This window comes from Bufo gargarizans, chromosome 2 (genome assembly GCF_014858855.1).
Source record: "Bufo gargarizans isolate SCDJY-AF-19 chromosome 2, ASM1485885v1, whole genome shotgun sequence".
Lineage (NCBI taxonomy): Eukaryota > Metazoa > Chordata > Amphibia > Anura > Bufonidae > Bufo > Bufo gargarizans.
The window spans coordinates 273,825,560-273,852,889 of record NC_058081.1 but is presented as its reverse complement, the minus strand read 5'-3'; the positions used below and the strand labels follow the sequence as shown (position 1 = coordinate 273,852,889).

Below are 27,330 nucleotides of genomic sequence, written 5' to 3'. Positions count from 1 at the left end.
AAAGCCTAGAATGAGCAGGGATGTAAATGTATAAATGACAAATTATACTGAATCTTTTCCATAAAACTATACACCAATCTGCTCAGCTCCTCCTGTTCTATAACAGGCTGCCTGCAGATCAGACCGCATGTTCAACATGACAGGTTTCCTTTAACATGTCCTATACCTACTTCTGTGGGAAATAAGCTGCTGCCATAGGGGTCTGTAAGCAGCTCATCACTTTCTCCCCATTGAGAAAACATATGTGCGTGGCTTAGAATGAATATACTCTATAGTCGGCTCATCATTCCGTTTGGTAGGAGGATCCACTTGTGACAAAGGCTGTAAATAATAATTCTCTCTGAAACGCATACGCCTAGCAGAAGGGGTTTAGTTCTATGCATTTTTGTATTTGTGATTTGCGAATGTTTTGGCTTTTATTCAAGATTACATCTGGTGCTGGATCTCTTCTTCTTCTATCCCTTTTACATGAAAAGATTATTGGTCAATGAACGCTTGTATAATAAGCAGGGGTCTGCTGCCCAGAAACAACAAATCTGTCTGGAGATGAAAGATCACAGTAGCAGTTGCCAGTTCCCATATAGCAGGGATGGATAAGTGCTTTGTGTAAATGAAGCCTTCACCTCCTCTACTGAGCAGGCAGTTATCAGGAATGGACCGTTTACTCCCAATAATGGCCTTGTCAGTCAGCCTCTGTAAAGTTAAAGAGTTTTTTTCCGAGAATTTAATACTGATCAGCAGGGGTCTGACACCCGGGACCCCCACTGATCAGCTGTTCGAGAAGGCAGCGGTGCTTACAGTAGCTCAGCACAGCCCCATAGAAGTGTATTGGGCTGAGCTGTGATACCAAGCACAGCCGCTATACAGGAGCGCCGATGCCTTCTCAAACAGCTGATCGTCGGGAGTCCCAAGAGTTGGGCCCCCACTGATCTGATACTGATGACCTATCCAGAGGAACCCTTTTAGGTTTATGGCTACTTTCAGAAGTAGTTCATGTAACGATGTAGCAGCATTAGAATTGGTTCATTGTAATGGATTGCTTTATTTCTATAAAAATCACATCTTGACGTTTGCAAATCTTTAGGGTAAATTCGCAGACAAATCTAGATTAGCACCAACTGTAACGACAGTCCTGCTGTGCATTACTCTGGTAATTTGCTGTATGTTTCCTTTCCAGACTTATTTAAAGAATGTCTCCCACTGTTCATCTCCAATTGAAGAAAATCGATTTGAAGTTACCTTGCCAATACAGCGTCTTGATTTATTAATGGGCCAATTTAACAATGTGTTGCTGACATCCATTTCCATCTTGATTCAAGGTGACCTTACCATAGCCAATCTAGGCACATCTGGGGGACGCTTTATACAGGTAAACTCAATCACTACTCATTAGACATTATGATCCTGATTTTATAGTTATGCCTAGCCTGTCATCTATTGAGATTATGTTGCACAGCAGAACCGCCTTAGTGCTGTAGCCTTACTACATAATATGCTGTGTTCTTAAATAATAGCACGTTAACATTACCAGCATGTAAAACAGTACAATGATTTTTTGCTATACAGTGATTACATCTTTTTGATTTTACTAGACCATCAGTAGCTCTTTGCACGTTTCTCTGAGACACTGTTGGCATGCAACATCAGTCAAAGTGTAGATAACACTTTATCTAGGCATCAGTCTTCAAATTGCCACTAACAGAGCAGCCATTCGTCATCTCATAGGGAAGTTTTAGATTATTGTTTGCGAACAAAAATATGAAGTCACAGAACTGTAATGTCTACGGCTTTTTTTTAACTGCAGTTCTAATGTACAGTAACCAAGCAGCAGACATCTCAAGCTTTCTCCTTCTTCTCCAGCTGTAGCACTGGACCTGGTGGAAATTCTCGAGATGTACATGGAACCTATGTGGAAGTATTTGATTAACTAAGTACAGGCCCAATGATTATAGGGGTTGTCCTGCCATTTATATTGCTGACCTATCGTCAGGATAAGTCATCAATATCTGATAGGCGGGGCACCCCCACTGATCAGCTGTTTGAAGAGGAGACGGCCCTCCATGCAACCCTCCTGTTCATTACACTGCATGTTGGAAGTGCAGTGTAATGGAAAGTTGTCGCTGTATTCACTTCAATTGAGCGATTACGTGTAATTACACTACGCCGCCGATCAACAGGAGACGACGCATGGTGTAATGAACAGGAAGCTGCTCACACATGGAGTGACGGCTCCTCTTCAAACAGCTGATCGGTGGTGGTGCTGGCAGTCAGGCCCCCGCTTATCAGATATTGATGACCTATCCTGACGAATGGCAGGACAAACCCTTTAGGATCCAGGAGTCTTGTAGACATTAGTTTTTGTTATCAATGATTCTTAATATACATGTATTTTGCAAAGAATAACCCATTGTGACAGCCCTCTATTAGTGATGCAGAGTAATGTGATCCTCTAGAAGACCACTTTTCAGTTTTGGGTGGACGTGTCATGGAATTATCACTGTAATTTGTTACCCCTTTGTTTTTATTCTTTGGTTTGGTCATAACAGTTGCAGCAATATAGTTGTATTGTAGTCTTTTTAACCACTTCCCAACCACCCATTGACTATAAACGTCCTGGGCGGTCGGGTTTATCTCTGAATGGACATTCTGGAACATCCTTATCCTTTCAGAGATGGCACCGAGCGGGGGGCCCGCTGTCAGTGACAGCAGGGCACCCCAGAGAGAAGGCAGGGACTTTTCCTGGGTGTCCCTGCCTTCAAGATTGCTATGCCACTTCCTGTCCCGGCCCGGTGGTCATGTGGTCGGCGAGGCCGGGTGAGTTCAGGAGCTGTCGGGTATTCCATAGACCACGATCATCCCTGCACTGAGGCTGTACAGCGCTCAATTACGTTGTACAGCCTCTCTGGGGGGTGTATTTCCCCTCTAACTGGGGCTACTATGTCAGCCCCAGTTACAGGAGAAATCAATAGAAAAAAAAAAAATGAAGTTAAATGTCCTCCATAGGTCTTGTATGACCTTATGGGGGACACAAAGTGTAAAATAAAAAAATGAAGTGTTTTGAAAAATGTAAAAAAAAATAAGAAAAAAATAAAATAGACATATTTGGTATCACCGCGTCCGCAACAACCGGCTCTATAATAATATAATATTATCTACCCCATCCAGGTGAACGCCATAAAAATAAATAAAACATTGCACCAAAACAGATTTTTTTTAGTGAGCTCACCTCCCAAAAATTCATTATGTTAATCAATCAAAAAGTCATAGGTACCCCAAAATGGTAGCAATAAAAACTTCACCTCATCCCACAAAAATGAGCCCCCACACAAGACCATAGCCAGAAAAAAAAATGGCTCTACTAAAAATGCAACACAAAAACATGATTTTTTTGGTAAAAATTCTCTTATTGTGTAAAATCTAAAAAAATAAAGAAAAATATACATATTTGGTATCTCCGCGTCCTGTAGCAATTGGCTCTACAAAAATATCACATGATCTACCCCATCAAGGGAACGGTGTAAAAAAAACTATAAAAATTATGCTAAAACAGTTTTTTTGTCACCTCACCTCACAAAAAACATAATATCAATCAATCAAAAATTCGTATGCACCCCAAAATGGTAGCAATAAAAACGTCACCTCTTCCTGCATAACACAAGCCCTCACACAAGACTATAGCCAGAAAATGAAAAAATATGGCTCTAAGAAAATGTAAACACAAAAACATGATTTTTTTTCTAAAAATGTTTTTATTGGTTAAAACTTAAAAATAAAAAAATAGACATCGTTGTGTCCATAATGACCGTATCTATAAAAATATCACATGATCTACCCGATCAAGTCAACGGTGTAAAAAAATATTTGAAAAATGACACCAAACAGTTTTTTTTATTACTTCACTTCCCAAATATGATATAAAAAGCAACCAGAAAGCCAAATGTACCCCAAAATGGTACCAATAAAAACTACTGCTTGTCTCGCACAAAATAAGCCCTCACACTGCTCATTGAACAAAAAATAAAAAAGTTATTGCTCTTAAAAACCATGACAGAAAATTCCTTCCCTTATGAGCCCTGGCATATCCCCAAATAACAGCTTACGACCACATTTGGGGCGTTACTGTATTCAGGAGAAAGTGGGTAGAAAATTGGGGGGAAGGATATTCTCCTGTTATCTTTTTTGAAAAAGAAAGTTTGGGCCTAAAGCATCATTTTCTTGTAAAAAAAAAATATATATCTTTTTCACACCCAAGTATTAAAACTTCTATGAAACAGCAGTTTAGTGAAGTGCTTGCTACATCCCTTAAAAATTCCTTGGGTAGTGTAGTTTACAAAATGTGGTTTTTACTGTGGGGTTACCGCAAGGCCTCTTCAAATGCAACATGGTGCCCAAAGACCATTTCAGCAAAATCTGCCCTCCAAAAACCATATAGCGCTCCTTCTATGCCCTGTCGTGTGCCCAAACACCTGTATATGGCAACATATGGGGTGTTTCTGCAAACTGCAGAATCAAGGTAATAAATATTGAGGTTTGTTTTGTTGTTAACCCTTGAAGTGTTCCAGGAAAAAAAAATATTAAAGTGGAAAATCTGCAAACAAAGTGATATTTTGAAATTTCACCTCCATTTTGCTTTAATTCCTGTGGAATACCTAAAGGGTTAACAAGATATCTGAAACCAGTTTTGAATATTTTGAGGGGTGACATTTCTAAAATGGGGTCATTTATGGGTTGGTTCTATTATGTAAGCTCCACAAAGTGACTTTAGAACTGAACTGGTCCTTAAAAAAGTTGACTTTGGAAATCTTCAAAATTTCAAAAATTGCTTCTAAAATTCTAAATCTTCTAACGTCCTAAAAAAATAATTACATTACTAAAATAATGCCAACATAAAGTAGACAAATGGGGAATGTTAATTAATAAATATTTTATGAGGCATCACTATCTGTCTTAAAAGCAGAGAGATTCAAATTTAGAAAACAGTGAATCTTTTCACATTTTCGTTAACTTTTGGATTTTTTTAATAAATAAAGTTAAAACATATTGACTCAAATTTACCATTAACATGAAGTACAATGTGTCACGAGAAAACAATCTCAAATGGCTTGGATAAGTAAAAGCATTTCAAAGTTATTACCACATAAAGTGACACTTGTCAGATTTGCAAAATAAGGCCTGGTCAGGAAAGGGGTAAATGGCCCGGTCTGGAAGTGGTTAATTGCCCATTACACAAACCTATTATTTTTTCAATCTCAATAAGAAAGAACATATATTTTGCATCTATAATTGTCCCCTGTAAACAATGTTAGTGGTAGCTGTCAAAATGGATAATTCAGATATGCATAGATTATTGTTTTTTGTTTGATGTATTTAGAACTTTAAAGAGAACCTGTCCCCAGAAAATGTAGTGCAATCTGCAGGCAGCATGTTATAGAGCAGGAGGAGCTGAGCAGAATGATGTATAGTTTTGTGGGAAAAGATTCAGTAAAACTTGTAATTTATGCATGTAAACCTCAGCTTTTTTGCAGCCTTGTGAACAACCATCGGTACAGGAGCGAGGTGTTACCAGTGACTGACAGATATCTCTCTATGCACACTTATGCACACAATGCTATCAATCACTGATAACCCCTCCCTCCTGTTCCGATAGCTGTTCACAAGAGGTGGAAAAAGCAGAGATATAAAAGTATAAATTACAGGTTTTACAGAATTTTTTCCCACACAAATATATATCAATCTGCTCGGCTTCTGCTCTACAACATGGATGCTGTCAGATTGTACTGCATTTTTGGGTGACAGGTCCTTTTTAAGGCTGAATTCATACGTCCGCAATTCTGTTCTGCAGACCCATTCATTTCTATTCGTGCGGCCCGGATCCGGAAATTGCGGGTCCGCAATTCCGATCCCGAAAAAAATAGAGCATGTCCTTTTCTTGTCCGCAATTGCGGACAAGAATAGGCATTTTCAATTAAGAGCCGGCGATGTGCAGTCCGCAAAATGCAGAACGCACATTGCCGGTGTCCGTGATTTGCGGATCCGCAAAACACACATGGATAATGTTCTGAATGGACATTCTGTTCTGAATGGACATGTTCTGAATGGAGCCTTAGGGTGCATCCACACAGGAGATAAAGAAAAATCTGCTGCAGATTTCATGGCAAAATCCAAGGTAAAATCAGCATGAGTAGCATGCTGTATTGTCAGGGATTCTGCTGAGGATTCCCCATGGAATTCAGAAACCACGCTGCTAATTTTAATTCCGCATGACATGCCAGTTTTTCAGATATTATCCACTTTGCTGATACTATAATACACTGTAGATTTTCAGTCTGCTATTCCATGTCCCAGTATGTGAGCATACTCTTAACAAGCTTTTTGCACTAGCTGTTGGAGCATGCACCCTCTGTGAGAGGAGTACTAAAGTACTTCTTGTACAGGTCCACATACCTATGCTGTAGTGTGAAGGTTTGAGCAGCAAAACAATTTTAAGGAGAGACAACACCAATGTATTGTAGTGCTGTAGCAATTTTTTTTTTCAGAATAAGCCACACCCCTGTCTGCCGACCACACGGTAATAGCGCCTCCTTATTGCCTCACCACATAATAAGAATGTCCTCTTGGTGCCACCTAACAATATTGATGCCCCCTTAGTGCCCCTCGGACAGTATGATATCCCTTTTGTGCCCCTACAGAGTATTATGCACCCTTAGTGCCCCCCTCAAAGTAGGATGACTCTAAGTGCCTGCTCACAGTAGGATGTCCCCTAAGTGCCCCCTCACAACAAGGTGATCCCTTGTTGCCCCCACATAATATGAACCCGCCTCCAAGTACCCCCTCACAGAAGGATAATTTCTTAAGTGCCCCACACACAGAATGAGGCCTCTTTAAGTGTCCTCCACACAAAGTGATGTCCTCTAAGTGCCCCCTTACAGTGGCATATATGCAGTGAGATGTTTTTAGTGAGAAGCCTGAAGTTCTGAATAGTGGTGTATGCAGTGAGATGTTTTTAGTGAGAAGCCTGAAGTTCTGAATAGTGGCGTATGCAGTGAGATGTTTTTAGTGAGAAGCCTGAAGTTCTGAATAGTGGCGTATGCAGTGAGATGTTTTTAGTGAGAAGCCTGAAGTTCTGAATAGTGGCGTATGCAGTGAGATGTTTTGGCTAAACAAGTGTTAGGGCTTGTCTCCTGCTCGCAGCTTTTTACTAGACGGTGTGAATATGACAAAGCAGACGGGTAATATAGTTTTTGAGGCAGCTGCCAAGCAGAAAGCGGAAAAGAGAAACAATTTCACTTCCTTCCTATGCTGGGACTTGGTGAAAAGCTTTTCATGCTAGTTTTTTTCTGAAACGTTGCAGCTGTTTGAGCCTCTCACATTGTTAGGTTCCAGGCTGGGGCTGGGAAATAGTGCTCGGAGTCCAGCTGTTGGGTGCAATGTGAATCAGGTATTTTACAATGGATGTGTTTCTGGAAAGTGTAAAAATGAGCAGCGTTGCCAGTTAATATCACTTCTCCACTGTGTAAGAATGTCAGCAAGGTAATTAGATATTTCACAGAAATGTGAAAGGCATGTCAGGGTTTATTTCATGATGAACTTGTTAAATTGTAGACTGGGTCGCTTGCTATAAGGTAGCGGTTGTGTTCATTATGCACGAGAACCAGAGCATGAAGACTCAAGAATTGTGAAATTGCAGACATATGACAGCTTTTCCTTATATAATAAACTTTGTGGAAACCTTTAAACTTGATATCATAACCAAAGACCGGCCCTATGCCTTCTGTTCAACAATTAATGAGTATAATGTGTTTTTAATACTGCTAAATATATATGTGGTCATGTGGTCATTTATTAAGACCGGCGATTTATACTCTTGCGCTGGTGGTGGATGCTCCTAAATTATGTAAAGGTGCAAGCGTCTACATAACTTAGGCTACTTTCACACTAGCGTTTTCGTTTTCCGGTATTGAGATCTGTCATAGGGTCTCAATACCGGAAAAAAATGCTTAAGTTTTGTCCCCATTCATTGTCAATCCGGACAAAACTTAACAGAACGGAATGCTCCAAAATACATTCCATTTCGTTTAGTTGCGTTCCCATACCAAAGAGCAAACCGCAGCATGTTGTAGTTTGCTTGCCGTCCTGGGATGTGGAGCAAGACGGATCCGTCATGACCCCCAATGCAAGTCAATGAGGACGGATACGTTTTCTCTGCCACAATCTGCCACAATAGAAAACGGATCATTTCAATGAAGTTCATGATGAATCCGTCTTGGCAATGATAAAGATAATAGAACTGGATCCGTTCATAACGGATGCAGACGGATGTATTATCAGTAACGGAAGCGTTTTTTCTGACCCCTGCTGGATCCAGCAAAAACGCTAGTGTGAAAGTAGCCTTAGGCGCATGTTCCGGAGGCGTACATCAATCGTCCCTTGCTGGCGTAGATATAAGCCATTTTCTACTGCAAAAACTGGCGTAGAAAATGCTAAATGAGATAAGCCTGCCCTCTTACACGCCCACGCCATGCTCCCTTTCTCTGTACCGGTGTGAGTTGCGTACAAGGTGGAAAAGTGGCCGATTTTTCCGCAAAACACCTTTGCGACAAAATCTGGCGTATATTGGTTGAAAAATGACCCCCATAGTTCTTTATTCTCAAAATTACAGATCATTGCTGCACACAGTTAGGTCTCATGCACACGACCGTTCTGTTTTCTGTGGTCCACAAACCGCAGATACGGAACGGAGCAACGGATACGGACAGCATCCGGAGTGCTGTCTGCATCTTTTGTGGCCCAATGAAGTGAATGGGTCCGCATCTGAGCTGCAAAAACTGCGGCTCGGATGCGGACCAAAACAATGGTCGTGTGCATGAGGCCTTATGTCCACACATGCACATGGAGAAAAATTTTAAGCCCGGGGGGGGGGCTGGAAACTTAAAGTGGCCTCGGAAAAAAAACCTTAAAAGTGGCCCTATGTGGAAGGCGGATCCAGACTGATAAAAAGCGGTTCAACAGAAGTAGGTGAGGTCAACAGTACATTAGTACACCATAAAATACCGCCCCAGCAGAACTAAATACCACAGTGCAGCATAAAATACTGCTGCCTTCATAGTATTCAACTGTATCACTGTCCTAAGGATGGTAATACAGTTGAATTCAGGAGGGCGCCTGCGGATGCTGGCCAGGGGCATAAGTACCTGATGCTTCTAGCATTAATTAATGCTGAGCGCATCAGATTGTTATGTAACCAGCTGGCGGTCATGATGGGGCCTGGCCATCTGTCCACTGGGAAATTTTCCTGTAGGGTCTATGGCCAGTCCATCTCTGGTTTTAAGGCTAGGTTCACAGTGCAGTCCATACAGTTGTGGCCCAAAAGTGTCTGTCTTTGGGGGGCTGGCAGGGCATGTGCTCGAAGTACTGCATGCCAGAGGTAGCACCAACAAGCCAATTCGTCTTAGACAGAGGCCCACATTATGTCATTTTTATCTCTGTGCCATCTCTTTGTAATGAAATCTCTCTATGGGTGGCTTAAATAGCATTTCCCATTCCATAAGTCAATTAGGGCTTCACTCAAAAACTCCAACTGCATGGGCATTTTTCCCAAATACACTGGGGTAAATTTATCATTAGGGAAATATTAGAAGTATGCATTAGATTACTTTATGCCACGTTTATCAAATGTCACAGGTTGTTTGATAAATTTGTCTTATTCTTAAACCAAGCACTTCTGTTTTCTTACTCCAGCCCCCCAATTTTAATGATATTGAGACTTTTTGGGCGACTTTTGAAAAAAATTCTCAATGATAAATCGGGAGTGAAACTCATTAACATAGCTAACCACACCCATTTTTCTACCCACAATACAGAACTGGAGTGGTTGTGTAAAAATGCAGTCGTAAAATGCTTGTGCAAGCGAGTGCAAAAAGTCACAAAAGCCCTATTTTGCGACTTTTTGAAGTCAGAATTCTTGAGTAAAGAATGCTGCATCTATGAGGTCCAACGTTTATCAACCTCTCCAGGCTCTATCACTGCACCGGCTGTATAGCTTCCTGATGCCTCTCTTCACTGATCATAGAGATGAGTGCAGGGAGGGTATGGAGAGGACTTTGCAGCTGTAACTCTATGGCTGTGGTGAGGGGAACCTCTGGATCCTCCTGGCAAGGGCCTGGTCACAGCTGATTTAAAACAAGTGCAAGTCCTCTGCTGGTTCTAAGCTGCTTTGTCTACATTGTCTACTGTTGTGAGCAGCATTTTGTTTATATTTTAGGTGTGTTACGTCCCTATCACTTCCCTGAAGCATTTTATTGGCGGTGGAAGAAAATGGACAAAACTTTGACCAGTATTCTGGACATCTTTTTGGCAGTTATTCATTTACACACAGTGTTTGCTCTGCCGCGATGTGCTCTCAGTGTCCGGTCAAATAGATTTCAAAATAAAAATACATTTAATTATTTTCTGCCCAAAAATATTTGTGACCTTTTTCTGTTTTTCAGGTTGTTGTTTCTCGTTCTAGCCATGCTAAACCCCATGTTAATATTCCACTTGATCAACATCCTGTTTCTCCAACAGTCGTTATTAATGAAACATCCAAGGATAATGGCTACATGTTAGTTAGCACAGGAATGAAGGTAAGACTTCTTAGGATTGCCTATTACTATTGTATGCATAATATAACATATGGTTTGGGTTAATAATGATTGTTGGCATCACTACATGGATATAAAATACATTGCAATTGATCTGTACACGTCTGGACAAAATGTTTTATTCAAGAGGTATTTTGTTTGCTATATCGGATTGTAGTTATACAGTTCAGATTATGTCATACTGTAGGGCACCAATTTCTTTACTTTAAAAGGGTTGTCCAGGATTTTGATATTGATGGCCTATGAAATCAGAGGAATACAAAGGTTCAGTAGAACTCCCTAGACTTCCATGGGTTTTGTATTAGAGCCCTGTACATGGAGGTTGTATAGCGTTCCTTGCATGAGATCACATTCTTTATTGTCTGAGGTCAACAGGAATATAGACCAATTTTACTGTCAATGCAGAAGGTTACATGGAACACAGAGGGAAAAAACAAACTTCTACCCAAAAATATATTTATTGCAGCCTTTGGAGGATGGATATAGATTACAAAGAATCCTGTGTTTTCATGTCAAGCACACGGATTAGCCATGTCACTGACTGCAGGAAACATTTATTAATTTCTATGTATATATATATGTATTGCAGATAATAAAAGTTCCATTAACAGGCCTCGGGTGCGAGCAGCAAAGGTCCTGCAGCAGTTGCATCTCAACCCCTGCATATATGAAGTGTGGCTGGTGCAAAGATCATTGCTCCACAAGAAAGGATTGTTCAAATAACGAATGGACTCAAGAAATCTGCTCTCCAGTCGTGAGTAAGGTAAAGAATTTGATGAGTATACGAAGTTGCTTACATAGGGCACAACATTGGTAAATTTTAAATTGACCCAACTATTATCAGGGTTTTAATTGTTTGGTATTAGTTGTAGATAATTTCCGTGTTTCCCAGTTTAGGAAATAATCAGTGTTACTAACCCAGATAAGACTCATAAATTACTGGACTCTGAAAGCTAGAATTACACCGCCCTCTGACATAAGGATCCGCACTGGAAACAGGCATGTAATGAACTGTTCATTTTGGAATCCTTAGCTGTCGGAGTAAACAGCTGAAGAGTCAAATCTGCAAAAACATCTTTTCTCGGCTCATGTACGGTATATGTTGGGACATGGCTCCTATGTGGCAGGCTTACACTTGCAGTTTTAATATCATGCAATATTTTGCTCGTGTTGATTTAGGGTTGTTTCGATACCAAAATTTTGATTCGCTTTCTATAGCATAAAAAAGTATTGCAATACTCGATACCATTCAATACCACGCGAAAAAAATAAAAAACACCAAAAAAAGCCATGTGCGTTCCGCATTCTATCGAACGTCCGGCCCATAATCAAATAGTTCTATCCTATTTTTGGGGGGGACAAGGCGACTAAAAAAAATGGCGAATCATGCAGTTTTATTTATTTTTTTCTGTTACGGCGTTCACCGCATAGGAGATTTTTTAAAATATTTTAATAGTTTGGAATTTTTGGAGATGGCGATATGTAATATGTTTATTTATTTATTTATATATTTTATATGTAAAATTGGGAAAGGGGGTGATTTATACTTAATATTTAGGTGTTTTTTAAATATATATTTTTTTACTGTTTATTTAATAACTATTTCCCCCCCTTAGGGGCTAGAGAACCTGTGATATTTTAATCCCTTGTCCTATTCACCCTAATAGAGCTCTATAGTGCACACAGCAGCAGGGAGATTACCATGGCAGCAAGGGTTTCAGTAGCGTCCTGGCCGCCTTGGTAACCAATGTACTAAGTACTTCTATCGCGGCGCTGCAATAATTCTTTGCTAAGCCGGTGGATGTGCGCTTGCGCACACCCTCATCCAGCTGATTCCTGTGCGGCCGCGTCACTTCCGGTATAGACTTTTCGCAAACTTATAGAGATTTGGCAGAACACCAGCACAAGATTGTTAGTGTCTGGCCGGTCAATCAAGTGGCGGGGGGAGCCTCTTCAGCAGCAGGGACAGCCCTTCACTATAATATATACTTTTTTTGTAGACCATGGCTGATGTGTGCCATTGTATGTCTTCATAGTGGCATATCTTAGCGCCTTCTATCAGAACTATGTGTTAGGGAGTACTCCCAACATATATTCATCGAAGTAAGGCTCTGTGACCATAGTTTTAGTGTAATGATCAGCCCCAATACTGCAATAAGGTCTATAAATAAATAAAGCAGACCTAACATGGAGTATGAGACTGTGCATCACTAGGTGCATTTACACTGCGCAGGCTAGCAGAGAATTATCGCAAATTCCCAACAATCACCTGCTCATGAGTGGGGGTGAAGCTTACAGTTTCATTGTTTCTGGACATCAGATCGTTGTTCACCCAGCACAATCTGCTGCCCAGAAACAATGGGTGAGGTGTCTACACCAAAGATCATTTCATCCGATAAATAAGCATTTTGCTCATTAATCGGGTGATCTGCGTCACCTTTACACGTGTAGATTATCGTGAACAGACATTCATAGGAACATTTGTTCCCTTTAATCTGCCTCACAATTGCGCAATTTAAGTGCGCCTTCAAATTTACAAGTTATCTGGGTCATCCAAACTAAGTTTGTTTGCATTTAATATTCCTGTAAACGATGGGCAAATTAAACTGCCATGTAAAAGCATTCATGTTTATGTATGCCATATTTAAGAGCATTTTCACATTGGCAATGGATGTAATTAAATGAGATAGATTTCCCAGAGCCCACGCCCAAGTTTTTATGCTTTCTCTTATTTACAGTTTTAGACTATTTTTATTCATGTGAATGTATTTAATTAGATCCATTTCTAGATGTGGAGAAAATGATTCATGTAAGTAGAGATATCATTTCAAGTGCCAATTCATTAAACGGACTGCTTATATATAATGCATCTGTCACATGGAGATGACAGGAGGATTTTACTTGGTTTTCTCTTATAGTATTTTTCTCTTACATTCAGTTACTTCAAGCTAAATAATTGAAGAGTTTCAAGTAATAGCACTGGAAAGCTGTTTACTACAGAAGTAAAAGGGGTTATCTGGGAATCTGATATTGATGAGCCTATGAGCATAGGTCATCAATATCAGATCGGCGGCAATCAGCTATTTGAAGCAGCCGATGCATTCACCTGAGTTCTGGTGACCACCATGACCTCCTCAAAGCTTATCAAGCACAGCGCAATAATTGTATAGTGGCTGTGCTTGGTATTGCATCTCAGCCTCATTCGTTGGAATGGGACTGAGCCGCACCTAGGCCACATGACCGATGTACAGTGACGTCATTGGCCTTGGAAGAGGTTCAGGACTTTGTAATAATTGTTAAAAGAGTATTTATTGCTATAAAGCAAGGTCAAGCTCTGCACCAGCTGTGACCCAAGGGTGTCCATACCAAAGAGGCAGACTATGGGGCTGATACTGTGCCCTGGTGAGAGGGATTCTAGCTCGAGTTGGTCTTATCCTCTTTGCTATTAGGTGGTAATAACTTTTGTACAACTCTTCCCTCCAGAATTATTAAGATATGATGAAATAGTCCAGGGGTTATCGGAAGCGTGTGGAGGGCAAACCTGGAGACTCTGATAGGGGACCCATTCTGATCTTTTGTATGGGGTCCCCTCTCTTCTGTGCATGCCAGTGCTCAGACACGTCATAACAGTCAACATATTTTAGTCTATCACCATAAATATAATGATGTCCCAAAAATAACAAAAGCATAGCGGTTCTTACATACCAAGAGAAATGAATGAGAAATGAGTTTGTAGATGTGTTTAGCCTATAAAAAATAAATGCTTTTAGCTGCTTGATAAATATGATACAAGTCACCCAAGAGAGTTCCCAGGGCCCTTTCACTCCAGCTTTTAATTAATAATGCATTGATAAATGTACCCATTGTGTTTTCTTTGGACATTTTAGAGTGTGAGATTTACCAGTATATAATATTGCTGCCCGGGAATCACAGCAATTCCCACAAATACGGTTGTTTTGATCAAGATACGTTAGAAAAAGTTATATTATTATTGGAATTTTTTATTTTACAAATTTGATAAATTTGATAAAACCCGATTGCTAGCACAAGGAGAAAGGAGCGCTCACATACAGCACTCTCTCCTCACTGCCGAAGACTGTCTATGAGACAATCACATATCCATTTCCTGCATTGAGGAGAGAGCAGTCTCTGTGAGCACTTCGTCTCAGCACTCAGAACCCCACCAATCAAAACTTTTAATATGTCACTATAACATATGAAATACAGGTACACTTTAAATAGCCATGGACCAGTTCCAATGATATCAATGTAATCCTATTCCATTTACATGTTAGTTGTGAGTAAATAGCTGTGGTGCTTTGTTATAAAGTCTGAACTATTACCACAGTGTATTTTATTATAGCTCTTTACATAACTGCCTAGTCTTACACACAAAAGTAGCAATATGTAGACACACAAAAGAATTCATGCATGTAGCTGCATTACACATCCATGGTGTACTCACCTGTGCCTCCAGTTTTCTGATTTTATGCAACCATATTCCATGGATGGTTTCCATTTAACACAAACTATGTTGCCTCAAGGTCTGTTATTAGAGGAAACATTGTCCTAAGAGGTAAAGAATGAGTATACATGTTTGTTCCAGTAGAAAAAAAAACTAAAATGGGTTATTATGGAATAATATAATTAGTGTCCTACTGTCTCTGTCAGCATGATCATTTACTGTAGGTGCATGTAATATTTATTAGAATACTTTTGCTGTCTTTGTTGTCTTTGCTTTACCTGTGTTAGACATTGTAGCATGTAAAAAGCCAAGCATGACATTCAGAGATGTGTGCTTTCAGGTACCATTAGCTTCATCATTAGTAGTTATGTACTTGTTTTATCGCTTTATAAGATGCACCTGATGATAAGACACACCTAGGTTTGAAAGGAGGAAAATAAGGATATAAAATATTTTCATCAGACCTCAGTACAGACCCCAATCTTCATCAGACCCCCAATCTTCATCAGAAAAAAAGTAACCTTTTAGCTAGAAATGGCTTGTGCTTATCTTTTATAGCATGATGTATTCTTCTTCATTTAAATACACAACCAAAGTGACATCAATGCAAGCTGTAGACAGCGGAGCATTGTGTGAGCTCAGAAGGCTGTTACACGGTTTTAGCTATGTCTAACAGGTCTGCTGGCAGAAGAGAGATAAACCTCTGACCTTATGCTGAATTTCAACAAAAGCTTCACTGCTGAATGGAGAAAATAATGTCATGTACCAGAAATCTGTTTATAGGTAGTAAAATACTTATATAAAGAGACAGTCAACCATGTATGTAGATTTGACCTGGCAAATGTGAATGACACTACAGTTTAGAGCAAACGTTCATCTTGCTATTGTAAAATCTCTTGACCCTGCTCTTAAACATCATACTTAAAGAGAACGCCGGATATGGCGCTGCATTTAAATTTCCTTGTAATTGATTTCACTTTGCTTGACAAAGGCTCAGTGTTGAGCCGAAACACGTGTCGCTTCCTTTGAATGCTTTGAATAAAGCCAACTGATTTACCAAATAGTGAGTGCCGGTCTTTTCCTGAATATTGAAGTGGGTTTTTCATGCCCTTGACGCGTGCACCACGACGCAAGAGAGGAGTGCCGGCTGTTTTCCTAAGTTTGTATTCGATTGAATCACAGCGCGAGCACCTTCGTACAAATGTCATTTACATACAGCGAGGAGAGAGCACGGGAGATTGTGTCTGAGGTCACCACCAGCACGGAGTTCCTGAAGACGCCGCCTACTGAATCACGCAGTAAGGAGTGGGAGAGGGAATCAAGGAGGCTGGTAGCGTGGGAGTTGCATGCAGCTACACTAGCGGAATATTGCAGACATCATAGGATCCCACGAGGACTAAGGGTAAATCTGAGACCCACCTTTTTCTGTGATAATATAGAGTATTGCACACAGTTTGCTAATATATTGAACAAATGTTCATATGATTTGATGGTATTGACCATTGAACATTTGAATACCTCTATAGCGGAGATTAAAACTCAGATAAGTGCTATTGAGCAACAATTGAAGGACGCTTTATCATTGGAGGAGCTTACATCTTTAAAACAAAAAATTGAGAAGAATTGTAACGATTTGCAAAAGGACATTGAGGCCACTAAACGTAAGAAGTACACCAGAGATTTGGAGGACTATCAAAATCATAGAGTATATAGATGGCAAGACTCATCAGGCACAGCTACCCCGTTGGTTCGTCGCTTCACACGCCGTGGAGGGTCCCAATCATCAGGATCTGGCAGCGATTACAGCATCAATCAACGTCCCTCGGCGTCTTTTTTAGGGCAAAGACGTCGAAGAGGAAGAACACCAGGAGAGCTGGACGCCATTATAGGAGAGCCGCAAGCACCGATGGCAACGAGATCCCAGGTATAAATGAGACTTTGCTATTTAATATATCATCTAAAAGTTTAACTCCCACACAGTTAAAATTGTTACAGAAAGGTCTTTCCTTTAGTCCTACTGAATTATTTGATAGTTTTCAATTTGACATGGACTGTCGCCGGTTTTTCAGAAGTATACGCTTAAAGGCTCACTTTGCAGGCAAAGATATGTCGGTCTCCACATCTAGTACTCCTATACAAACAGGTTTAAACTTGAATCAATTTGGTTTAAGATTAAAAAGTAATTTTCAGCCTCCAAAAATATATCATCCTGCTGAGACCTACATATCTTTGGTGCAAAGAGATTTTGATGCAATCATCTCAGATTTTCGTCATGAGGGTTTGGCCATCGCACAAAATTTGTCAAAGGAGGAAAGAAATGCATTACACACCATATTAGACGATAAAACTGTTATTTTTAAGCCTGCGGACAAAGGGGGCTCCTTGGTAATGTTGGATAAGGAATATTATGTGTCTGAAATTTTATCACAATTATCTGACCGTGATACATATCATTCATTAGACAGGGATCCGGTGTTTGATATCAAGCGTAAATTATCTGAAATTGTGAATAGGCATAATGAGAAAGGAGTAATAAATGACAAATTATGTCAATTTTTAGTTAATCAACATCCGGTAACCCCTGTGTTATACACGTTGCCAAAAATCCATAAGTGCTTGATGGCACCACCTGGTCGGCCAATTGTAGCCTCTAATGATTCAATATTGTCTGCACCAGCAATACTCCTTGAAAAAGTTCTGACCCCATTGACAAAGAAAACTCCCTCTTTCCTATTGGATACCACCCATTTTTTATCGGAGATTAGAAAGGTACACTTAGAATCAGGAGATCTTCTAGTTACATATGATGTAAAGAGTTTATATACATCTATTGAACATGTGAAAGGCCTTACTGCGGTTGAATGGATTCTGGAATTTTCGGATTATAACATACAAGAGAAAATGTTTTTTCTCCAATTATTACAGTTAGTTCTAGAGGAGAACTATTTTCTATTCCAGGATACATTCTTCAAGCAAAAACGTGGGACCGCGATGGGTTCGCATGCCGCACCGCCATACGCAAATAGCTATATGGCCTGGTTTGAACAACATTTTGTATATAGCAATTCATTATATACGCAATCCTGCATTTTTTGGCGTCGATTTATAGACGATATTTTTTGCGTATGGCGGGGCGGCATCGAATCATTGAATTTATTCACTACACATTTGAACAATGTATGGCCTGAACTATCTTTCACAGTTCAAAGTGATTTAAATAAAATGAATTTTTTGGATACCTGGGTAATAAAAGGGCCGGATAATTCAATACAGACTGATTTGTATACCAAAAAAACTGATAAAAATAGTCTACTCCACTTCTCTAGCAATCATTCACCATCGGTAAAAAAATCTCTGCCTCTCTCACAATTCAGGCGTGTAGAAAGAATTGTGTCAGATGAAGTTTTAAAGAAAACAAGATTGCAAGAGATGGCAGACAAATTCTCATCTAGGGGTTATCCGAAACCTTTATTGGATGATGAGCTAAAGAAGTGTAGTGGCGAAGTGTATAAAAATAAAAAAGACCTGACAGTGATAAAAAACGGTTACCATTTATTGTCAAGTATCATCCATGGATCAACAAATTTCGACATGTGATCAATAAACATTGGGGGATTATGCGTGCAGCCTACCCTGATGTTTTGGAATTCAGAGATGTACCTATGATTTGCTACAAACGAACCAGAAACATTAGGGATACAATTGTTAAGGCTGACATAGGAGGCAGTAAGATGTCACGTCAATTGTTTTTGTCTACTCCAAAGAAGGGCACCTTTCCGTGTCTACAGTGTGTCCATTGCTCAGCAGTAATTAAAGGTGAAACCTTTTCCCACCCACACACAGGTAAAAAATTCCCTATTAAGGGTTTTTTACTTGTGACAGCAACTATGTGGTTTACCTGTTGAAATGCCCCTGTGGTTTGATATATGTGGGTGAGACATCTGTCAGAATGAAAGATAGGTTCAGTAATCATAAATCCAGTATACGGAAGAAAAATCTGCTATTACCTGTCCCCTTTCATTTTGACAGCTGTTCCCACAATATATCACAACTAAGGTTTCAAATTATTGAACAGATACAGCAACCACGTCGAGGGGGTAACAGGTTATTAATGTTAAAAAAACGGGAAAGCTACTGGATTCACACTCTGCAGACTCTGGAACCAAAAGGTCTCAATCGAGACTATGAAGTGAGTTCTTTCCTATAGGGTATCAGATGTTATATGTTTAATATTTTTCAAATATCTTTTACTTGTGGTACATTACGGGTTTGATCAATTTCATTTCTTTTTCAGTCACAGAAAAAATGAAAAGTGAAAATATTTGAAAATAATGTGAAAAATGCGGAATATATTGCTATTAATACAAATTATAAAAATTATGTAATTAGATTTAGTTTGTAAGAGATGAAGATATCTCAAGATATTGTTTTTTGAATATTTAAATTTTGCAGTGGCTTCTATATATTGGGCTGCACTACATGCCTGCCATTCCTACTTCTCTTTTTTTTCCCTTTTTTTTCCCTTTTCCTTTTTCCTTCATCTTGTTTTGCATATATGAATATTTACAAGTATCTACTTACCACTGTGACCATAGGTTGAGGTGATCCGTCTTCGGTGGTTACTATTTGTTCATTTTGTATTCATTTTGTGTATGCATTGTAACCGTGAGTGTGTGACGTCACCACGTCTGAACGCCGGATATGGCGCTGCATTTAAATTTCCTTGTAATTGATTTCACTTTGCTTGACAAAGGCTCAGTGTTGAGCCGAAACACGTGTCGCTTCCTTTGAATGCTTTGAATAAAGCCAACTGATTTACCAAATAGTGAGTGCCGGTCTTTTCCTGAATATTGAAGTAGGTTTTTCATGCCCTTGACGCGTGCACCACGACGCAAGAGAGGAGTGCCGGCTGTTTTCCTAAGTTTGTACCAAGGTTTGAAAGGAGGAAAATAAGGAAAAAAAATATTTTCATCAGACCTCAGTACAGACCCCAATCTTCATCAGACCCCCAATCTTCATCAGAAAAAAAGTAACCTTTTAGCTAGAAATGGCTTGTGCTTATCTTTTATAGCATGATGTATTCTTCTTCATTTACACACACAACCAAAATGACATCAATGCAAGCTGTAGACAGCGGAGCATTGTGTGAGCTCAGAAGGCTGTTACACGGTTTTAGCTATGTCTAACAGGTCTGCTGGCAGAAGAGAGATAAACCTCTGACCGTATGCCGAATTTCAACAAAAGCTTCAGAGCTGAATGGAGAAAATAATGTCATGTACCAGAAATCTGTTTATAGGTAGTAAAATACTTATATAAAGAGACAGTCAACCATGTATGTAGATTTGACCTGGCAAATGTGAATGACACTACAGTTTAGAGCAAACGTTCATCTTGCTATTGTAAAATCTCTTGACCCTGCTCTTAAACATCATACTTAAAGAGAACCTGTCACCAAAAAATGCAATGCAATCTGAAAGCACCATGTTATAGAGCAGGAGGAGCTGAGCAGACGTAGCAACATTTGGTGGACCAACTAGTTATTAGGTTTAGGAGACAATTACTTTTTACATAGACAATATAGGTTTTGAATAAATCTTTATCTTCAATAAAAGGAATGATCATTTTAAAGCTGAAACATTCAAATGTGTCAAATCAGCAGAAATAGAAGAAATCATTTGAGGGGCAAATTCTTATATTATTATTATATTTTGGACTAAATTGTTATATTACTCTTTTTGGTCCCTTTTTACCTATGTTGTTAAAGAACAATATAATGCCTCATAATGACATGTTTGTATTTTTCCCACCATTGTTGTCATTTTAACACAATTTACAATATAGAAAAAAAGCCTTTCCTTTAATAATTGTCACTGCACAGCTTGGCATATTTCACTATTTCTATTACCGAAAGAATAGGAGGCAAACAAAGTTCAGAGGAATAATGGCCGTATGTAGTGTGTGCGAAGGAATCAGAATATGTTTCTTGTCCTGTATACACCTAATTGAGCTGACCGTGTTTAGGACTTCCTTCCATGCAATTCATTGTTCCCAAAATGTCTTTTCAGGTTACAGACATTAATTGTGCAGTTTCATAAATGCAAATAAATATAAAATGGTTGCTGTACAGAAATCTGTCTATCTATTTCTATCTGTTTCTCTAATATCAATCTACAACCCGCAATTCTAAAATAGTTGGGACACTGTGTAAAATTTAAAGGGGTTGTCCAGGTTCAGGGCTGAACCCGGACATAAGCTTCCCTTCACTTCCTTAGCATGTAGGATTTCCTTGCTCCGTCTCTCCCTTTGTCTTACTCTGCATCGAGCAAGGTAAGGCCGATTTGTTTTGAGCCAGTTACTTACCAGTGACTTGACAACACTATGTTTCCACCTAGTAGGGAGCCCGGTGACATCACTTGCTCAAGTGGGTGGTATATGGTGCTGTTCTGGGCAGTTTTAGAGGTGGGTACTAGTGATACCTGCCTCTAAAACCACATTTAAATAAAAACAGAATTCAATGATGTGCAAATCTTATAGACCCTTATTTTATTCATAGTAGAACATAGAACACATATCAGATGTTGAAAGTGAGACATTTTACCATCTCATAAAAAAAATAGCTTATTTAGAACTTGATACAACGCATCTCCAAAAAGTTGGGAGCAGCAAAAGACTGGAAAAGTAAAGTAGTACTAATAAAAAAAACTGCTGAATATGCAATTTGGAACAAATTCACATGACTGGGTATAAAGAGTATGTTAGAGAGGACGAGTCTCTCCGAATTTAAAATTGCAAAGACTTTGAATATCCCATCTACAGTGCATAATACCATCAAAAGATTCAGAGAATTTGGAAAAATCCATGTGTGCAAGGGACAAGGCTGACGGTCAATATTGTATTCTGCAGGTCCTCAGGCAGTGCTACATTAAACCCAGGCATGATTGTGAACTGGAAATCACTCCATGGCCTCAGGAACACTTCCAGACATCATTGTCTGTGAACACTGTGGAATCCACAAATGCAGGTTAAGGCTGTATCATGCAAAAAAGAGGCCATATGTCAGCATGATCCAGAAACTGTGCTGTCTTCTCTGGGTAAGAGCTCATTTACAATGGACTGCCAATACTCCAGCAATTGGACTCCTCACTTCCCAGATGTTTACAGACTGCTGTTAAAAGAGGGCATACTACACAATGGTTAGACATGGCCCGGTCCCAACTTTTTTCAGAGCGTTGCTGCCATAAAGTTCAAAATAAATTATTTTTTCATGAGATGGTAAAATGTCTCACTTTCAACATCTGATATGTGTTCTATGGTATATTGTGAATAACATGTGGGTCTATGAGATCTGCAAATCACTGCTTTTATTTACTATCTATCTATCTATCTATTTGTCTATCTACATATTATCTATCTATCTAATATCTATCTATCTATCTATCTATCTATCTATCTCTCTATTCCTCTACCGTATCTATTTATCTGTCCACCTATTCTGTGGCAGTTTTTCACATTGAATTCAGTGGAACAATGGCTGTGCATACTTAGCATGCTTACTTCTTCCAGTAAGTTTCATAGAGTTCAATGTAGATATGCCTTAAAAGTATAATGTGAGGATACCCCTTTAAGTACAGCTCACTTTATTTCTTGCTGATGTCTGATTTTTGACTTTTATTTCCCAGATCTTTCCAGTAGCTGCTCCACTTGATGGTGGCACTCCTTTAACAATATGTGGATGGGATCTGGTTGTCAGGAAAGATAATTTGGGATTTAAGGAAGCTTCAGTCCTCGTTGGAAAAAACAATTGCAAAATAGATGGAAAGAATAGCAAACAGAACAAGTAAGATGATTTTCTCTAATGCTGATGTTTGAAGTTCAGAATACATTAATGCTGTATAACAATATTCATATCAGCCAGCGAGTCCTCTCCATGAGTGATAGCAAGGAAAAGGAATTCACCCAGTTTAGTGGCCGTCACTTCATCATCTTTTGCCAGCCAGCATCTTCTTGCTGGTGATGGGCCATAGCGTCCCGTGGAATTCACACAATTCTACTAATATACCTGAAGTAATATATGTAGGAATTCCAAGTCAGTGGCCATTTAGTGGACAGGCAAGATTTTCACGTTTCTCATGCCACTAATAAAATGTGTGAATATTGGAAATATTGAAATATTCAGTACCAAGCTATTCAGAGAGGACGTGTAACCTCTCCTAACATGTCTGTTTTAACAACTACTTGTATCCCCCTTTTAATAACAGTTCTGGAGGATCTATTCGTATCACTCATCATGTGCCATTCTTTTTTACATCTGCTAGAAGTTATGAGAGAATTACTAGCAGTTTTCAGTGAAGGCCCAGATGAGTGTTACCAGTTGGGGATGTGTGACATTCTGACACTATCCAGTCAGTGCTGCCAGTGTCAGACTGTACAGGGACACACACCCCAACTGGTAACACCTCTCTAGATCTTCATTGGAGACGCCAGTTAATTTATTCATAACTTCTAGAAGGAATAATAAAGGAACAGCACAACACAGAGTCATAAGAATAGATGCTCCAGAATTGGTATTACATGGGGAATGCAAGTAGCCACCAGAGCAGATTTTGAAATTAACTACGGGCATCCTCTAGAGCTCTGTATATATCAGAGGTAATGGTGTTCAGGCCCTTAGTATTCAGTAAATAGTAATAATACATAGCAGGAAATAGTTTCTAATATATTTGACAATTGTATTTCATTTTAAGGTTGGTCTGCAGAGTAGGCCAAGAAGGCACTACCAGATTTAATGTAAGCACTAGTGTGTCAAATGGAAGGAAGACCGTCCATTTTAACACCTTCTCTTTTGTGGTAAGTGCAATCTTCAGTGAATTTGAGCATTTCCACTACATATACATATTGGTTGATTTCACCTGTATATTCTCTATTTGTTTCTGTGTATAAGAATCCTGTGATAGAAAGCATTACACCAAGCTATGGACCACAGTCAGGAGGAACTTTGCTTACTTTGAAAGGACATTACTTGAACAGTGGACAAGACAGAAATGTGTATATTGGTAATGAAATCTGCACCATCAGGAGGTAACTAAATCATATTCTGTACCATTGTGTTTTATTCTCCAAACTCCAGCCATCGTGAAACCACAACTCCTACCATGCAAATTGGCCTAGCTGTTCTCAGAACTCCAATAGAATTGAGTGGAGCATGCTGGTAGTTGTAATTTCACAACAGCTGGGTGGCGGAGGTGTGATAGCTTGTTTCAAACCTGTTGCTTTTCCTTGCTTTATATTACACCCCCATGAAATCCTATGTAGGAAACATACATTTTTGTAATATTTCTGTGCACTTTGAAGCTCCCAGGTCCTGATGGCAAATTTGTATCAAGACACCCCCCCCCCCCCCCTCCCAAAAAAAAAACATGGTGTACCTACAATACTGTATACATAGAGTATATTAAAAAGCATCAACACATTTGGGAAAATTTACAAAGCAAAATGCAGTTGGTATTTTTTCTTTTCTTGCTCAACAGTAGTAACAGAGGATTCATATAATGTATAATGTGGCATATAGCATGCACCATCTTGTTAGCACAATATATTTCTGTAAAGTGCAGTCTTCACAATGTGGCGTATGGAAGAGAGAAGACATGTCCAGCCCGTTGTGCCAAATTTATCATTCCACATGTGGCATTTTGAAAACTTGGGCTTAGTTTGCACTGTTTTTGCTGTCTCCTAAAACTATGCATGTTATGAGAGATTTGACCAGTTCCCCCAGTATGTACAGTATTCTTTTCATTAAACTGCATCATCTATTCTGTAGTATTCACTTTTTTATTTCATTTTTGTTCTTATGGCTATTGTACCTGTATTTTCTCTCATTTTTACAGTGTCTCCAGTACTGCTATCGAGTGCTATACACCAAGAAAAAAAAGTAACTCTTATCGGATTATGCTGAAAATTGACAATGCTCGCCGAGAGGCAAGTGCTTCATTTACATATAGAGATGATCCGGTCATTTCTAAGATACACCCAACCAAGTCTTTCCTCAGGTAAGCATGCATGTGTGGCAGGAGCTGGTAAATATAAATTAAGTGAAACATTGGCTCTTGTATAGACCTTATAAAGTAGAAATTTCAAACATATCAGACTTTATATGTCCATACTTCTGTAGCAATAATTTATCAAACTAGCCAGTTTTCTTTTACACCAGTTTTGGTACATCTCCTCTATTAGTTCTTCTTTCTAAGAGGGAGTGCACTTCATTTCCACCCTCTTACACACCACCGCATTTTCTTTCTATTAGATAAGAGTGGTGAACAGGCAACATTTCCAGGATACATTGTACACAGTTGACCATTTTTTCATCCACAGTTTGAAATAATCACATTGATCTTTATGAGATTTAATTCACCCTGCAGTAGTAGTTTATACTTACTGAATACAGTACAGGTGTCATTAAAACCAAGCAAGACAAAAGGGTGGCCTGCACATGTTTAGAATGGCAGGAATTTGTGGGGAGGTAATGGTTATACCAATCCAAACCTATAAAACCATTGGTATTAGCAGATTCCTTCCTGAATACTTTATGTCGTACAGTCTTGATACAAAAGAGAAGATTGTGCTACTTAGTTATGTGCTTAGTGTGTCTGGAAACAAAGATTACATGCTTAAGAAACAAGATAAGAGTGCCTGTCATATTTTATTTATATTCTAGTAATACTTTAGTTTTAGATTCAAGTAATAAATGAGATATTTCATACAGTACATATTTTGGTATCCATGTCGTTCCTTGTGGCATTCTAATCATTTTTCCAAAAATTTATTTCACATGGCTGGACAACCCCTTCTTAATACAGACCCCAGATGAAACCTCAAAATTCATATAGACTCCAGGTAATCCCACAAATGTATACAGACTCCTAATCAGACCTTAAAATAATGCAGACCTCTAAATTAATACAGACACCAGGTCAGCCAACAAATTTATACAGACTCCAGATTACACCCCAAATCAGCCCCCAAATTTCATACAAAACTAAGATTAAAAATCAGCTCCCAAATTTATATAGTCAATTATTATTATTTATTTGAGAGCACTAGAAGTGAGCACATTTCTCAAAAATTCAATTCGGCCGGTTCGCCAAATTTTCAGAAAAAATTTGGTTTGATTCAAATTTATTAGCGGTGAATCTCTTTAAAAACTGCAATTTCCTGGCTGCAGAGAGCCTTTATAGTGGTGAAGAACACTGTGCCTTGCAGTAACATGCAAAGCGAGTGTGCTGTGGTAGTGAAAAAATAATGTGAGTCAGTATGACATGCAGATGACAGGCGTCACTCTTAGAATCACTGCACACTTCACTTATTTGGGCAGTTACAGGGCCAAAACTGACCAAATAACTCAAGTGTGAACTCAGCTTTACAGGTCAATGTTAGAGCCAGGTATAAAGAACCGTGCAGAGGCCCAAGATCCTACTATAGCGTAAAAGAGCGCACTCATTTTACACCCACGTCAGCTGATTTCACATAGATGTCTACAGAACCTGTGCTATTAAACGCTTATACAAGTAGAGCCCCCCAACAGAGTGGAGTTGGTGTCAGCAGTAACTTTGTGTTGCCATCACTGATTATTTAGCCCTTCCTCTGATCCATCAGAACAATGACCCCCAAAAAACTGATCCTGTCTGTGGAGCATCCGCCTTCACTCGGTCAGCATTTGGTCAGTAATCCATCAGTATTGCTAAAGCCCCAAAAAAACAGGAGTGGATCCAAAACAGAGATGACACGTGAATGGAATATTTGCATGTCTTCTGTGTTTTGTACATACTACTGCTTTTGGCTACCAAATCATAAGCCAATTCTGATGCAAAATAGGGACCCTGTCATGCAGGCCTTACGGCTGTTACATAGATAGGATCCATTGTGCGTCTCATTTTTCCTTCCTCCTGACAGATCAGAAAAAGGGTCAAATAAATTATGATGTCAGCCAGGCCAAAAGGTAAAATAGTGGCCCAGTAATAAAGTAAGGAGGGAGATAACAGCATGAGAACTCCACAGAGTGGCCCTGTGACATAGTGGTGAGGTGGAAGCAGCATAAGGAGACCACAGAGTGGCCCAATGACAGAGTCTGGAGGTGGCAGCACCATCAGGAGGAGGCCACAGAGTTGCACAATGACAGTGTGGAGGTGGCAGCAGTATCAGGAGGCCACAGAGTGGCACACTTACAGAGTG

General features: G+C 39.4%; 1 protein-coding gene across 2 annotated transcripts in view; it reads left to right on the top strand.

Annotated features, from left to right (window-relative positions):
• The window catches only part of MET (MET proto-oncogene, receptor tyrosine kinase), a 137,030-nt gene that overhangs the window by 56,480 nt on the left and 53,220 nt on the right, over window positions 1-27,330 (top strand). For both annotated transcript variants that reach the window (XM_044280296.1, XM_044280295.1), the window contains exons 3-9: window positions 1,178-1,369; window positions 10,488-10,622; window positions 11,230-11,403; window positions 22,785-22,942; window positions 23,850-23,952; window positions 24,047-24,183; window positions 24,990-25,151. In XM_044280296.1, coding sequence (XP_044136231.1) covers window positions 1,178-1,369; window positions 10,488-10,622; window positions 11,230-11,403; window positions 22,785-22,942; window positions 23,850-23,952; window positions 24,047-24,183; window positions 24,990-25,151 — 1,061 coding nt within the window. The remainder of the gene's footprint in view (window positions 1-1,177; window positions 1,370-10,487; window positions 10,623-11,229; window positions 11,404-22,784; window positions 22,943-23,849; window positions 23,953-24,046; window positions 24,184-24,989; window positions 25,152-27,330) is intronic.